The 17145-nt window shown below is 37.3% G+C and overlaps 2 protein-coding genes and 2 pseudogenes across 3 annotated transcripts; 2 read left to right on the top strand and 2 right to left on the bottom strand.

Annotated features, from left to right (window-relative positions):
• Positions 1-1740: 1740 nt before the first annotated feature.
• Positions 1741-5693, bottom strand: LOC139018030 (parathyroid hormone-like). Of its 2 annotated transcripts, XM_070426668.1 has the most exons (3): positions 5644-5693; positions 2105-2200; positions 1741-1987 (listed from the first exon to the last, which is right to left on the bottom strand). In XM_070426668.1, the coding sequence occupies exons 2-3, from the start codon at positions 2188-2190 to the stop codon at positions 1741-1743; spliced, it is 333 nt and encodes a 110-aa protein (XP_070282769.1). In that variant the 5' UTR covers positions 2191-2200; positions 5644-5693. The 2 variants fall into 2 exon arrangements, with proteins under 2 accessions (XP_070282769.1, XP_070282768.1); XM_070426667.1 differs by lacking the exon at positions 5644-5693 and having other exon boundaries at positions 2105-2190.
• On the top strand, positions 3451-3721 carry LOC139018032 (non-histone chromosomal protein HMG-17 pseudogene; annotated as a pseudogene).
• Positions 5694-10691: 4998 nt separating the features above from the next.
• Positions 10692-14324, bottom strand: LOC139018034 (parathyroid hormone-like). The gene is made up of 3 exons (XM_070426670.1): positions 14267-14324; positions 11072-11162; positions 10692-10953 (listed from the first exon to the last, which is right to left on the bottom strand). Exons 2-3 carry the CDS (start codon positions 11155-11157, stop codon positions 10692-10694), a joined length of 348 nt encoding a protein of 115 aa, XP_070282771.1. The 5' UTR covers positions 11158-11162; positions 14267-14324.
• Positions 12212-12488, top strand: LOC139018031 (non-histone chromosomal protein HMG-17 pseudogene; annotated as a pseudogene).
• Positions 14325-17145: the final 2821 nt, after the last annotated feature.

Genomic DNA, 17145 nt, shown 5'->3' with positions numbered 1-17145 from the left:
GTGTATCTCTCTATATAAAAGGCTAATATGCAAAGTGTCTCTTGGGAGTTCGACACCAATGATGGGAGTTAGATCGCTCACTATGACATGTGCTGACCACCAGGGGGTGGCACGGAATGAAGAAAGGCACCAGCTAGCAACTGGTGAAGGAAGGCCCTGGGAAGCCCAAAGGCCCTGTTCGGCTCTGATCACTGGCCAGGCCTAAGGACCCTACCAGTGCACATATGTCATGTACCGGGCCTCCAGTACAACAATAAAAGTAAAGGACTTCTAGTCAAGATGGTGGCATAGGTAAATGTGGTACCCAATCCTCCCATGAACACATCAAAATTACAACTGAACTAAAATTACAGAACAACCATCATTCTGAAATCTAGCTGACTGGAAATCATATAACTAAGGAATTTAAGAAGAAGCCTCATTGAGACTGGTAGGAGGGGCGGAGACACAGAACACATGTGTGGTGGATAATAATCAGGAGGGATATCTTGGTTGTGAAGCTCCCCCCCACCCCACTTGAGGAGTGAGTGGTCATAGCTCCACATCAAGCCTCCCAAAACAGAGTTCCAGTACCAGGGAGAGAGGTCCCCATAACTTCTGGCTGTAAAAACTTGTGGGGATTGTGGCTGCATGTGTCCATTTGGGCATAAGTCACATTTTAAATGTATATGTGGCTATGGTATTGGACAGCACAGAATACAGAACATTTCCATCATCCCAGACAGTTGTATTGGACAGTATTGACCTAAGTAGATCAGGGCTGCGTATTTTACAGTTCTGAAGTATCTTGTGCTTTTCTTTTAGAGCACTTATCAAAGTGAATAATGAATTAATGTCTGTCTTCCATACTAAATTATTGGCCCCATGAAGACAAGAACTGTGTCTATTTCACTTACTGGTGTATGTCCAGTGCCTAATATAGTACATGGCAAGTAATGGACCCTAAATAGATATGTGTCAAAGGACAAATAAATGAAGTTATATTCTAAACAAAAACTCTAGTCCATGGAATTTGGGGTTCAGACTAGAAATATGATCAGTAGGATTGGGCATAGGCAAATGCTTTTGCATTCAAGTTTGAGATCACTTTCTCTCTTTCTGACTATTTCATTATCTTTCCTGTAATGAAGAGGACAAAAGTATCTAGCTAGTAAGATTTGGGGACCTGGTACTTTGATAATATTACTAAAAGGATGATGTTCAACATATAATCATTTCACAATATATGTAAATCAAATCATCTAGTTGTACACCTTTAACTTATATAGTGATGTATGTCCATTATTTTTCAATAAAACTGGAAATAAAACCATTTTATGTTGTTCTTCCTAGTCATGATCCATTTATTTAAACATGTTGGTATTACTTATAACCAAAAAGATATTCTTATAACAAGTGAAAAATACTTAATGTCACTTTTTTAGAATCAGGATCATTCATTTTTTATTTTGCATTGAAAGATGAGAGAGAGGTTAAAGAGTACAATTTTATTCTTTTATAAATTATGCAATAACATCCTTTAAAAAGAATAAGGAGCCCTCCTGGCACAGAAAGAGAATAATTAAAAGACTCTTGAATAAAAATAAAATCAAAATAATCAATTAAATTATAGCTATCATGGTTAGCAATGGATTACATGTAAAGTTTGATAATACTAGAAATATTGGTACTTGGTTATCATAATAGAGGGTGGAAACATTAACAGCAGGTAAATATTGTTGGCCTAGGCTGTCTGTGTTTTCACTGGGATTTAACCATAGTTAATACGTCCACATCAGCTTTGTCTGCTTCTGCAAGGCGTTTTTCATGGCTCTCAACCAGGACATTGTCTTCCCTTCTTAGTGACCTCCTGGAAACATCCTTGGGAACCATAGCACCTGCCATGGTCACTTCCTCCAGCAACTTCCGTAGCCACTCCTGCCTTTCCTTCTTGATCTGATGTTGACGCCGGTCATGCATAAGCTGTATTTCACCCACAGTTTTCCTCCTGTCGGGAACAGAAACAGAGCAGCCACTCCATTAGCTCTCCTCTTCCCATCATAATGGCAGCCCTAAAAATCCAATCTCCAAGTCCTAGCCATGCAGAACAAGAAACAGTACTTACTGCAGGGTTTTCCCATCTGATTTTGCGAAAAAACAAATTGCAAACAGGACGATCATTACTTTAACCATGTCTTTTGCAGACATCATCTTCACTAAAAAGGAAGAGCAAAAGGCAGGTATTTGAAAAATGTTTTTACTATTCCACACTATATAATTAAATTTAGCAGTTTACATTTAAACTACACAACTGTACATAGAGTGGTACAGCAACTAATTGCATTGGTTTTCATGGAGGACTTTTGGAATGAGCCTCTTTATTTTTTGTTTTTAAATATATTTTTATTGATTTCAGAAAGAAAGGGAGTGGAAGAGAGAGATAGAGACATCAATGATGAGAGAGAATCATTGATAGGTTGCCTCCTGCATGCCTTCTACTGGGGGTTGAGCCCGCAACCCAGGCCTGTGCCTTTAACTGCATTCAAACCCAGGACCCTTTGGTCTGCAGGCCGACATCTATCCACTGAGCCAAACAGGTAGGGCCAACCTCTTTATTTTACAGATACATTAGTATGTATCATATGTACACATACTTTGACTTAGAAATTAGATTAGTTTTAGTTTCTAGGTAAATTAGTTTTATTTTTTAGGGATCTTTTTGAGAGTTCTTGTGCAAGTTTTAATATATGAATTTTAAGCCACATGAGGAATGAAAATGCTTACTTTTTAGAAATTTCTCCTACATTTATGCTGCTTATGACTAAGTTCTTATAATTTGTTTGGAAAATGGATAATTCTCTTACTTAGGTAAATTATTAACACTGTTTATTTACTTAGAAAATTTCTTTTTCATAAGTCAACATCATTTCAGGCACTGCAATAATAACCATAAGTACCAAATTAATAGTCTCTGATTTAGAGATATTTTTACTAAATTAGTGCATACTTTTACCATTTAAAAATGTGTCAAGGTATTATTAAAAATCATCTAGTTAATTATAAGAATTTAGAGCTTTGGCTTTATATAAAAACCTTGTTTCTTTTTTCTTCAGCTTTTCTTAAAACTATCTTGTCTGAGTATAATTTTTAGCACTTTCCTCTTTTGTTCATGAAGCTTTTCATCTCAAAATAGACTAGTCTTATCTTAATCTGCACTTCAGTAATTGCAAACCCTATTGTTATAGAAGTGCTTTTTTTTAATGATTAATGTTCTCTTTTAACATACACATAGAGTCACTATGCACTCATATTTTAAAGGGAAATGGCTTTATTTTTGAAGCGGTGGCATCATATTGAAGTAGTATAAGAAATAGAGCAATATGAGGAGGCGTGATCAACCCAGGACCCAGAGAAGCCCGCAGGGAGCTGCACCCCCGTGTCCTGGTCGGACTTCCCTCCACCATCACCATCATGCCCAAGAGGAAGGCTGAAGGGGATGCTAAAGGAGATAAAGCCAAGGTGAAGGAGGAACAACGGAGAAGATCTGCCAGGTTATCAGCTAAACCGGCTCCTCCAAAGCCAGAGCCTAAGCCTAAAAAGGCCCCTGCAAAGAAGGGAGAGAAGGTACCAAAAGGGAAAAGGGAAAGCTGATGCAAGCAAAGATGGGAATAGCCCTGCAGAAAATGGAGATGCCAAAGCAGACCAGGCACAGAAAGCTGAAGGTGCTGGAGGTGCCAGGTGAACTGTGTGCATTTTTGATAGCTGTGTATTTCTGGTGACTGTACAGTTTGAAATACTATTTTTTACCAAGTTTTATAAAAATGCAGAATTCTCTTTTACTTTTAAGCTATGTTGTTAGCACACAGAACACTTCATTGTTATTTTGGGAGGAAGGACATAATGTACTACTAGAATGTCTCCGAAGCTGGACTGACATGGGGGGAAATACCTTTCCCTTCTAGTTTTGAGAAACTTCCTCTTGGTTCCTGGGAGCAGGGATCTCTTGATGTTGACACACATTAGCCATCTTGGCACAAACACCTTGTCGTGTGGAAAACTAAAATTTGTTTTTCTGTCCTTTTCTCCCTCTCCAACTTAAGCATAGACTTTGGCTCTCTTAAGCCCAGAGACCTATTGGGACCTGACCCAAAAACGTTGATTTCCAGTCGGTTGGGCAATCTGAGCTTTCCAGTGTCACCACTGAGATGGCCTCCCTCTAAAGAGCAGCAGTTCCTTTTTAGATTGTGGATCTACAGATCGATGTTCTCTGCCATTTTCATTTCCTTTCCTGAAAGTCAGGGTCGGCTTGTGAAAAGTTGTTACACAACATGCTCAATGTGAAATGGCAACCCTCACTCTACACTTTCCCTATTCAGAGCATCAGATGAAGACTTCACTGGGTTTTGTGGTGGCTTTCTGATTTTGGTAGCTCATTGAAGAAGGGAGTTTGAAAGCTGTTGTGTACTGTTAACAATTATCTGCCCATGTCCTGCCTGAAATACCATGATTGTTTGTGAAAAGTATCTTCAATAAAGCTGGATTCAGTGTGAAAAAAAAAAGTCATTGTAAGAAATATAATCTACTACATTTATTTTCACTGTGCGATATAAAGCTTCCCTGTGCAATATAAAGCTATTGATGGAGCAATAAATACATATACTTCGATTTGGGTTTATGTTATTTTTAAAAAGGCACTGTAGCTAGAAGGCGGGAGCATTAGTGTCTAATCTTACCTCTATCACATTCACCGAGTGATTTTAGACATCTCTGCTTTGTTTCCTATTCCTAATAGAGACAAGCTTCTTACAAGAATGTCATGAGAAAGCTGAAAAATCAGCTTTTTACAATTCATGTACAGTTTTCAGAATAGAAAGTGAAAAAAAGCTTTATTAAAGGGAATATTCAGCAGTAAAACTGTTTCTCCAGCTCTTGTATACAACTTGAGTTCTCTGTGAGTCATAAAACAAACATTTGATGAGGATATTCTGCAGGAAAAATAGACTACTAACACAATTTAATAAATGTATATTGGTTATTTAAATCAGAATGTTTTATTCCTCATTAGTCTGCTTTATTTGAAAATTTCAGTAAGATACCATTAAAGCATATGATGCCAAATTATAATTTTTTGTGGGTAATTTCAGATAAATTTAGAAAAAGCAAGGCTCCTCAAAAGACTTTCATCACAAAAATAAATGATTTCAGAGTATTTTAGAAACATACTTTTATTTTGTGTTGTGGAATTTTGTATTAAACACTAGTGACCCCGTGCAGGAAATTTGTGCACATTTAAAGGGAGTTAATTAGAGGAAATATTTTAGTATTGCTATTTTTTCTTTCAGTCGTGACATTACGGTGTCCCGGCTAATTTCCATATTCCTCTATTATATAGATAGAACTCTCCTTTCACATTGTAACTTGAACAAACAGCATTTTATTTGTAGAAAATGATGCACATCAAATAATACCTAGATTATGAAAAATAGTTTATATGAGATTTAAATCATAAAGTAAAGATTACTCACCACACAATGTCTTAGGACAATATCTTTCAGGTATATTAGCAGCTGGTCTCTCTTAAAGTTGAGTAAACTAGAGAAAGCTGATGAATTGGATGGTAGATGCTTCAGTGTGACTTATATGTAGGTTTTCCTCTCAGCAAAAGAAGCTTTTATGTTGTTACAGATGATATCACTCCCAATTCTCTGGATCACAACTATAAGACCAGAACAACAGACAACCCGATTGGATGATGCCCATTCCTCTTAAGATTTAGATCATTATATATTAACAGTAACACAGTATGGGCCTGGAAAAAAGAATTATGCAAAGATTTCTAACAAATATTAAATTGCAATTCTGAATTCTGACTGGGTTAATGAATTTGTATTATTAAAAAAGACTGATTTTTTTCATTATTTAAAGAATACTTTATTAGTTTTTGAAATCAAACCCATGTAGATTAAGACCTTACATATTTAATACAGTGCGTTACCCCTGTACAAATGGAAAAAATTATCTTTAACGTTTCTAGACCAATATGGCTGTTAATTTCTGTACAATGCCAACCCAACACAGTACAACTGGGATAGTTTTTCCAAAGTTGACAGCACAGCTAAAGTTTCCAAAAATTCAAATTATATATGTATGTATGTGTATATCTGTATATATATATTTATATTTATATTTATATTTATATTTATATGTATGTAAAAAGACCAATAGCAGTATGTTATGCATCAATAGCAGCAACAGCTTTTCCAGGTTCTATAGTCATCTGAACAAAATTATAGACATCTAGCACACTCCAATAATAAAAAAAAAAGAAGTAAAAAATAAATCTCCAGAAAACAGCAGAGTTCTGTTACTGTTGTGGTTCCTGGCACCATTTTTTTTTAAGCTTCTCCATCATCATCTGGAAAGAAAACATTCTAGGATAACATCATTAAAAACAGCTCTGATAAAGCACGGTCACTACTACGTATCATAAAGCAGGTACAAGGTATTTTCCATTCACAGAGGTATGATACCGTACTGCCCTACGTCTATAATACTAGAGATACAATTAAAAAGGCATTGTTTGAGACTTGATTCTGTTTTCCCAGCAGAGCCCCCAAGGGTGGGACGGCAGCTCTGGAAGACGCACCTTCTCAGACAGGTTTTCCTCTCCTTAGTGGCACAGTTCTAGGTACGGACTGCTCTTCATGAATATCACCTAAAAACTGTTTCAGAAAGACCAAAACGAACAAACAAAAACAATAATCCACCGCCCCCCCCCCCACACACACACCTCATTGGATTCATATAAAGATGACCAAGTGGAGACAGGCAAGACTCGCCCCAACCAATATTCACCAAACCCGCTGTGTGAGTGATCAGCGCTCCACAGGAGAGAAGCCCAGCAACACTTCACAGCTTGGGCCACAACCAAAGCACAGCATCATTTCAAAAAGAAGCAGTAGCTGGGCATTGCCCACCTGGGCATGTTCAGGGTGTTGACACCACTATTTCACCACCATCGGGCGCTCATCCAGGAAGAAGGGAGATCAGTTACTATACTTTGTGTTCAACTCAATTACATGTTATAAAAGCAGCAGGCTGCCGGGGGCAGACATAGGCAACTCTGTGCAGCCCTAGTTCTTCAGCTCCTCACCACTGCGCCCACCAATGCCACCACCACATCCACAGGCCGGTAGGGAGAGTCACTGGTGTGTTACCAGCCTGGACCAGGTGCTATTTGGGCTGGGCTACTCCTCTGCAGTGTTACTTTCTTGATTTCTGGTGTCTTATTCTAACCATAAGGACTGAGTTCTAAATGGTAGACACTCCAAGAATGTGTGCACGTGTTTGTATGTAAAGACAGACTGAGATGCATGGCCATCTAAAAAAGACTGACTTCAATGATTTATGGTGAAGTCATCATTTTAAGTAAAACATCATCATTGAAAATAAAAACTGAAAATAAGTATATGTTTATAACCATATTATTGATACAGTTATTATGAGGATTAAAATGAATCATATTATGTTATTCTTACTTTACAAGCCATTTTCAACTAATCTACATCAGTCCTGGTCATCTTTCAAAAAAATGGATATAGTGCTTTTCTTAAAGGTGTTAAAATACTTTGAGAAAATGCTCTTAGTATATAATGAATTTTAAGGGCTTCAGAAGTGAAATAATTTAAACCTTTATATAACGTACATTTTATTCATGCATTTAATTTGCAATAATAAAACATTTGATAAGCACTAACTATATGTAGACTTTACATATATTATTCCACTGCGTTTTCCTAGCAATCCTTCCAATAAATACAATCATTAGCCCCATTTTCACATGAGGACACTGAGCTTTGGAAAGTAAAGAAAATGGAATTCAACAAAGGTTTTTATGACTCCAGAATCATTTTTATTCTTACTACCTCAGTTTCCCCCTAGAAACTAACAGATCTCCCTTCTTTGAACTCCAGTCTTCTTGACTTTAATTTGCCTTGCCCTTTGCAGCTGCTTTGCTCAGGTCTGGATTCTCGTGTCCCCCACCTGATGATGATTAAAGACCTGCTCCAAAACCTAATGGAGGCATAATGCTGCCACCTATCTGACTTCAAATATGGCCACACCCTGTCTCCATCTATTCCATCAAGGCCTTTGAATGCCCTTGGTGTGCCTAGGATTCATTTAAGCAACTTATCCCCCAGCTAAAGTCTTAGAATTCGATCAGTTCTCTTATCTCTGGTCCTATCCAGGCTTCATGGTATCCCTTTTTCTCCTAACCATTGCCAAGGTGTGACTTACACCATGTAAAGAGCCAGTCCAAGCTTGAATAGTACCTGAATGAGAGAGATCCGTTAGTCCTGCTCTGGGGAGTCCTCTATGGTAGGCAAATATCTCTTAATTTCAGAAGTGTTAGAGACAGGCTGCAATGTGTCTACAGATATGAACCAGGTTGATAAAAATGTTGGAAAACATGACATGTGAGAAGCAGTTGAGTGAAACTAGTAAAGAAAGGAAAAGGAAAGTAAAGAAAAGAAAAGAGAGAAAAGGAGAAGAGAATAATGATAAATATAAAAAGGAGGCCAGAAGGAAGAGGGATTTGATTGAGGAAGGGCTAACAAGGAATTTCTAAGATACTGGCAATATTCTGTTTCATAATCTGAGTAGTGAGTAATGGTGTTCATTTTATATTTTTCTTAAAAATCTACATTTGTGTTTTACACATGCTTTTGTATATGAGTATATATAAAAGGCTAATATGCAAAGTATCCCCTTGGGAGTTTGACCAGCAGATCTGGGACTTCGATCCTTCACTATGGCATGCGCTGACCTCCAGGGGGCAGCACAGAATGAAGGAAGGCTCTGGCTAGCAGCTGGGGATTGAAGGTCCCGGCAGGCAGCCCAAAGGCCCCATTTGGCTCTGATCGCCATCCAGGCGTAATGACCCTACCCGTGCATGTATTTTGTGCACAGGTCTCTAGTACAATAATAAAAGTAAAGGACTTCTAGTCAAGATGGTGCATAGGTAAATGTGGTACCCAATCCTCCCATAAACACATCAAAATTACAACTAAACTAAAATTACAGATCAACCATCATTCAGAACTATCTGAAATCTAGCTGACTGGAAGTCCTATAACAAAGGAATTTAAGAAGAAGCTTCATTGAGACTGGAAGGAGCGGGGGAGACACAGAACACATGTGTGGTGGATAAAAATCAGGAGGGATATCTTGGTTGTGAAGCGCCCCTCCCCACCCCCCTTGAGGAGTGAGGTGTCATAGCCCTACATCAGGCCTCCCAAAACAGAGTTCCAGTACCAGGGAGAGAAGTCCCCATAACTCAGGGGTCCTCAAACTATGGCCCGCGGGCAAATACAAATATTGTATTTCTTCCCGTTTTGTTTTTTTACTTCAAAATAAGATATGTGCAGTGTGCATAGGAATTTATTCATAGTTTTTTTTTTAAACTATAGTCCGGCCCTCCAACGGTCTGAGGGACAGTGAACTGGCCCCCTGTTTAAAAAGTTTGAGGACCCCTGCCATAACTTCTTGCTGTAAAAACTACTGGGGATTTTGGCTGCTTGAGACCATCTGGGCACAAGTCACATTTTAACTGCATATGTGGCTATGGTATTGGACAGCACAGAATACAGAACATTGCCATCATCACAGACAGTTGTATTGGACAGTATAGACCTAAGTAGTTCAGGGCTGTGTATTTTACAGTCCTGAACTATCTTGTGCTTTTCTTTTAGAGCACTTATCAAAGTGAATAATGAATTAATGTCTGTCTTCCATACTAAATTATTGGCCCCATGAAGATAAGAACTGTGTCTATTTCACTTACTGGTGTATGTCCAGTGCCTAATATAGTACACGGCAAGTAATGGACCCTAAATAGATATGTGTTAAATGACAAATAAATGAAATTATATTCTAAAACATACAAAAACTCTAGTCCATGGAATTTGGGGTTCAGACTAGAAATATGATCAGTAGGATTGGGCATAGGCAAATACTTTTGCATTCAAGTTTCAGATCACTTTCTCCCTTTCTGACTATTTCATTATCTTTCCTGAATTGAAGAGGACAATAGTATCTTGCTACTAAGATTTGGGGACCTGGTACTTTGATAATATTACTAAAAGGATGATGTTCAACATATAATCATTTCACAATATATGTAATAAATCAAATCATCTTGCTGTACACCTTTAACTTATATAAGTGATGTATGTCCTTTATTTTGAAAAAAAAAAACTGGAAATAAAACCATTTTATGTTGTTCTTCCTAGTCATGATCCATTTAAATATGTTGGTATTACTTATAATCAAAACGATATTCTTATAACAATTGAAAATTACTTGTCACCTTTTTAGAATCATGATCATTAATTTTTTATTTTGCATTGGAAGATGAGAGAGAGGTTAAAGAGTGCAATTTTATTCTTTTATAAATTATGCAATAACATACTTTAAAAAGAATAATTAGCCAGGCTGGCACAGAAATAGGATAAGTAAAAGACTCTTGAATAAAAATAAAATCAAAATAATCAATTAAATTATAGCTATCATGGTTAGCAATGGATTACATGTAAAGTTTGGTAATATTAGAAATATTGGTACTTGGTCATCATAATAGAGGGTGGAAACATTAGCAGCATGTAATATTGTTGGCCTCGGCTGACTGGAGCAGTGCTCAGATAGATGTGTTTTCACTGGGATTTAGCCTTAGTTAATACGTCCACATCAGCTTTATCTGCTTCTCCAAGGCTTTTCTGATGGCTCTCAACCAGAACATTGTCTTCCTTTCTTCGGGGCCTCTGGGAAACATCATCCTTGGGAACTACAGATGCTTGGCGGGAAACAAAATTATGCACATCCTGCAGCTTCTTCCATAGCCACTCTGTCCTTTCCATCGCGTTCAGATGTTGACGCCGGTTATGCATAAGCTGTATTTCACTCACAGATCTCCTTCTGTCCGGAACAGAAACAGAGAAGCCACTCTATTAGATCTCCTCTTCCCATCATAAAAGCCAGCCCTAAAAATCCAATCCCCAAGTCCTTGTCCTGCAGAACAAGAAACGGTACTTACTTCATGGGTTTCCCATCTGATTTTGCAAAAAAACAAATTGCAAACAGGACGATCATTACTTTAACCATGTCTTTTGCAGACATCATCTTCACTAAAAAGAAAAAACAAAATGTAGGCATTTAAAAATATTTTTACTATTACACATTATGTAATTAAATTTAGCAGTTTACATTTAAACTACACAACTGTACACAGAGTGGTACAGCAAGTAATTGCATTGGTTTTTATGGAGGACTTTTGGAATCAGCCTCTTTATTTTACAGATACATTAGTATGTATCATATATACACATAATTTGACTTAGAAATTAGACAGATTAGTTTTACTTTCTAGGTAAATTAGTTTTACTTTTTAGGAATCTTTTTGAGAGTTCTTGTGCAAGTTTTAATATATGAATTTTAAGCCACATGAGGAATGAAAATGCTTACTTTTTAGAATTTCCTCCTACATTTTATGTTGCTTATGACCAAGGGCTTATAATTTGCTTGGAAAATAGCTAATTCTCTTACTTAGGTAAATTATTAACACACTTTATTTACTTAGAAAATTTCTTTTTCATAAGTCAATCTCATTTTAGGCACTGCAATAACCGTAAGTACCAAATTAATAGTCTGTGATTTAGAGATAGTTTTACTAAATTAGTGCATACATCTACCATTTTAAAATGTGTCAAAGTATTTAAAAATCATCTAATTAATTATAGGAATTTAGAGCTTTGGCTTCATATAAAATGCTTGTTTGTTTGTTTTTGTCAGCTTCTTTTAAAACTATCTTGTCTGAGTATAATTTTTAGCACTTTCCTCTTTTGTTCATGAAGCTTTTCATCTCAAAATAATCTTAATCTGCACTTCAGTAATTGTAAACCTTATTGTTATAGAAGTGCTTTTTCTTAATGCTGAATGGTCTCTTTTAACATACACATAGAGTCACTATGCACTCATATTTTGAAGGGAAATGGCTTTATTTATTTATTTTTGAAGTGGTGGCATCATTTAGAAGTAGTATAAGAAATGGAGCAATATGAGGAGGCGAGATCCACCCAGGACCCAGCAAAGCCAGTGCCCTGCTGCATTTCACCCCTCCTCCCTCCCTACACCTCCTCCTCTGCATCCCTTCTGATGTCCCGCCACCATCGCCATCATGCCCAAGAGGAAGGCTGAAGGGGATGCTAAAGGTGAAGGAGATAAAGCCAAGGTGAAGGACGAACCACAGAGAAGATCTGCCAGGTTATCAGCTACACCTGCTCCTCCAAAGCCAGAGCCCAAGCCTAAAAAGGCCCCTGCAAAGAAGGGAGAGAAGGTACCAAAAGGGAAAAGGTAAAGCTGATGCTGGCAAAGATGGGAATAGCCCTGCAGAAAATGGAGATGCCAAAGCAGACCAGGCACAGAAAGCTGAAGGTGCTGGAGGTGCCAAGTGAATTGAGTGCATTTTTGATAGCTGGGTATTTCTGGTGACTGTACAGTTTGAAATACTATTTTTTACCAAGTTTTATAAAAATGCAGAATTCTCTTTTACTTTTAAGCTATGTTGTTAGCACACAGAACACTTCATTGTTATTTTGGGAGGAAGGACATATAGTACTACTAGAATGTCTCCAAAGCTGGACTGACATGGGGGGAAATACCTTTCCCTTCTAGTTTTGAGAAACTTCCTCTTGGTTCCTGGGAGCAGGGATCTCTTGATGTTGTCACACATTAGCCATCTTGGCACAAACACCTTGTCGTGTGGAAAACTAAAATTCATTTTTCTGTCCTTTTCTCCCTCTCCACTTTAGCATAGACTTTGGCTCTCTTAAGCCCAGAGACCTGTTGGGACCTGACCCAAAAAACGTTGATCTCCAGTCGGTTGGGCAATCTGAGCTTTCCAGTGTCACCACTGAGATGGCCTCCCTCTAAAGAGCAGCAGTTCCTTTTTAGATTGTGGATCTACAGATCGATGTTCTCTGCCATTTTCATTTCCTTTCCTGAAAGTCAGGGTCGGCTTGTGAAAAGTTGTTACACAACATGCTCAATGTGAAATGGCAACCCTCACTCTACACTTTCCCTATTCAGAGCATCAGATGTAGACTTCACCTGGTTTTATGGTGGCTTTCTGATTTTGGTAGTTCATTGAAGAAGGAAGTTTGAAAGCTGTTGTATACTGTTAATGATTGTCTGCCCATATCCTGCCTGAAATACCATGATTGTTTATGAAAAGTATCTTTAGTAAAGCTGGATGCAGTTTGGGGAAAAAAGAAGAAGTAGTATAAGAAATATGATCTACTACATTTATTTTCACTGTGAGATTTAATATAAAGCTATTGGTGGAGCAACAAATACATATACTTCAATTTTGGTTTATGTTATTTTTAAAAAGGCACTGTAGCTAGACGACGGAAGCATTGGTGTCTAATCTTAGCTCTATCACATTCACCGAGTGACTTCAGACATCTCTTCTTTGTTTCCTATTCCTAATAGAGACAAGCTTCTTACAAGAATGTCATGAAAAAGCTCAAAAATAAGCTTTTTACAATTCATGTACAGTTTTTAGAATAGAAAATTAGAAACAAGTTTTATTAAAGGGAAAAAATATTCTGTGGTAAAACTGTTCCTCCAGCTCTAGTATACAACTTGAGTTCTCCGTGAGTCATAAAACCAACAGTTTGATAAGGATATTCTGCAAGAAAAATGGACTGCTAACTCAATTTCATAAATGTATATTGGTTATTTAAATCAGAATGATTTATTCCTCATTAGTCTGCTTTATTTGAAAATTTCAGTAAGATACCATTAAAGCATATGATGCCAAATTATAATTTTTTGTGGGTAATTTCAGATAAATTTAGAAAAAGCAAGGCCCCTCAAAAGACTTTGTTCACAAGAATAAATGATTTCAGAGTATTTTAGTAGCATAAATTGATTTTGTGTTGTGGCATTTTATATGAAACATAACTCAAACCCTCCTTTCACATTGTAACTTGAACAAACAGCATACTACTTGTAGAAAATGATACACATCAAATAATACCTATATTATAACAATTATATGAGATTTAAAAGAGAAAGTGAAGATTACTCACCACACAATGTCTTAGGACAATATCTTTCAGGTATATTAGCAGCTGGTGCTCTCTTAAAGTTGAGTAAACTTGAGAAAGCTGATGAATTGGATTGTAGACACTTAAGGGTGACTTTTATATGTAGGTCTTCTTCTCACCAAGAGAAGCTCTTTTCTTGTTACAGATGTCATCACTCCCAATTCTCTTGATCGCAACTATAGGACCAGAACAACAGATACCCCCATTGGGCGGTGCCCATTCCTCTTAAGATTTAGATCATTAGATAATAACAGAAAAACAGTAGGTGGCTAGGAAAAAGAATTATGCAAAGATTTCTAACAAATATTAAATTGCAATTCTGAATTCTGACTGGGTTAATGAATTTGTATTACAAAAAAAACTTATTTCAATGATTTATGGTGAAGTCATCATTTTAAGTAAAACATCATCATTGAAAATAAAAACTGAAAATAAGTATATGTTTATAACCATATTATTGATACAGTTACTATGAGGATTATAATGAATCGTATTATGTTATTCTTACTTTACAAGCCATTTTCAACTAATCCACATCAGTCCTGGTCATCTTTTAAAATAATAGATATAGTGCTTTTCTTAGAGGTGTTAAAAATACTTTGAGAAAATGCTCTTAGTATATAATGAATTTTAAGGGCTTCAGAAGTGAAATAATTTAAACCTTTATATAACGTACATTTTATTCATGCATTTAATTTGCAATAATAAAACATTTGATAAGCACTAACTATATGTAGACTTTACATATATTATTCCACTGAGTTTTCCTAGCAATCCTTTCAATAAATACAATCATTAGCCCCATTTTCACGTGAGGACACTGAGCTTTGGAAAGTAAAGAAAATGGAATTCAACAAAGGTCTTTATGACTCCAGAGTCATTTTTATTCTTACTACCTCAGTTTCCCCCTAGAAACTAACAGATCTCCCTTCTTTGAACTCCAGTCTTCTTGACTTTAATTTGCCTCGTCCTTTGCAGCTGCTTTGCTCAGGTCTGGATTCTCGTGTCCCCCACCTGATGATGATTGAAGACCTGCTCCAAAACCTAATGGAGGCATAATGCTGCCACCTATCTGACTTCAAATATGGCCACACCCTGTCTCCATCTATTCCATCAAGGCCTTTGAATGCCCTTGGTGTGCCTAGGATTCATTTAAGCAACTTATTCCCCAGCTAAAGTCTCAGAATGGGATCAGTTCTCTTAGCTCTGGTCCTATCCAGGCTTCATGTTATCCCTTTTTCTCCTAACCATTGCCAAGGTGTGACTTACACCATGTAAAGAGCCAGTCCAAGCTTGAGTAGTACCTGAATGAGAGAGATCTGTTAGTCCTGCTCTGGGGAGTCCTCTATGGTAGGCAAATATCACTTAATTCTAGAAGTGTTAGAGACAGACTGCAATGTGTCTGCAGATATAAACAATGTGGACTGAAGGGTCTGGGTTTGATTCTGGTCAAGGGTACATGGTAGGGGGTGTGTAGGAGGCAGCTAATCAATGATTCTCTCTCATCATTGATGTTTCTCTCTCTCCTTCTCCCTTCCTTTCTGAAATCAATCTATATATATAAAAGCCCAGTGACCAGAATGGCGGAATGACCAGAATGACCACAACAACCGGTGGCTACGATGCACATTGCGGCAGCCAACCAACCTGATCCAGGCCCAGGAGCTTTAGTCTACTTTTCTCCTCTGTTTCTTAGCAACATTGATAAAAATGTTGGAAAACATGACGTGAGAGGCTGTGGAGAGGAAAGGAAAGGAAAGGAAAGAAGAGGAGAGGAGAGGAGAGGAGAGGAGAGGAGAGGAGAGGAGAGGAGAGGAGAGGAGAGGAGAGGGGAGGGGAGGAGAGGGGAGGGGAGAAAAGGGAAGAGAAAGCTTGGAGTGACTATATTTTCGTGGTTTAAGACGAAAGGACTGACTTCAATGGTTAATGAATACAAGGAGGCAGATTTGAGCTAACTTGGATATTTTCATTGTTAAAATAAGGAATCAAGTACCTTCTAATTAGTGAGTTCCCCCATCACTGGAAGTGTTCAAGTAGAGACTAGGTAAGCATTTATTGGGGAGATTAGTATAGAGATTCATACATGACAGGATTGAACAAATAACCAAGAGGTCTCTTTTGACAGTAAAAATCTATTGTTTTGATCTTTTTAAAGACCTCTTCTGATGAAGTCTACACTGGATATTTGTGTATCTTTTTTTCTTATACTTACTCTGTTGAGAGAAAGGAGAATTGGAAATGGAAATGGTTTTATAAACAGTTTTCATTGTAATTATAAAGCCACGTTTAACATTGTAATTTGTACATTTCCCCCACTTTGAGGGGTAAATTTAACAGAATTAGCAGCTTTCCAGGAGTGATGCAATTAGTTTGTTCACTGTCTTCCTCCTATTATAGGTATTTACACAATTTAGATGTTCATTCATTCAAAAAATGCATTGAGTACCTACTATCTGCCAGGGGCTGCATTAATCACTAGATGATTAAGACATGATCTCTGTCCTCAAATTTAACACATAAATACAGTATGAGGTGACAGGCATTATAGTAAAGATATGAACAAAGCTTTATAAAAGCACAAAGAAGTGACTAAATTTCCCTGGAATTGTTGGAAGATATTTTACAGAGAATCTGAAATGTTCTCAAGGATGATTATGAGTTTTCCATGGGAGAAGATGAGAAAGGACAGAAGGAACAGCATGTGCAAAGACACAGAGGCAATAGACAGAATATGTGCTAGTGGAAGGAGAGGAGAAATGGGTGAGGGCCCTAAAGAAGTAAGTTGGTTACAAATTATGGAAAGCTTTTGTTTGCATGCCAAGAAGTTTTATCTTGTAGTCCCCTCTAAACCCACATGTGCATTAGTAATATTTTTGTGTCCTTCAGATTTTTTAAGGGACTACATGACCTTCCCACAAAGAAGAGATATAGCTGCCAAGATTTTGCACATGATTTATCTGAGCCATCAGGCCATGGGACTGCAGGCATTAGATAGAAG

The sequence above is a fragment of the Myotis yumanensis genome, unplaced genomic scaffold (assembly GCF_028538775.1).
Source record: "Myotis yumanensis isolate MYYU_CA2020_CCGP unplaced genomic scaffold, mMyoYum1.0.hap1 SCAF_10, whole genome shotgun sequence".
NCBI lineage: Eukaryota > Metazoa > Chordata > Mammalia > Chiroptera > Vespertilionidae > Myotis > Myotis yumanensis.
This window is presented reverse-complemented; position numbering and strand designations above follow the sequence as displayed.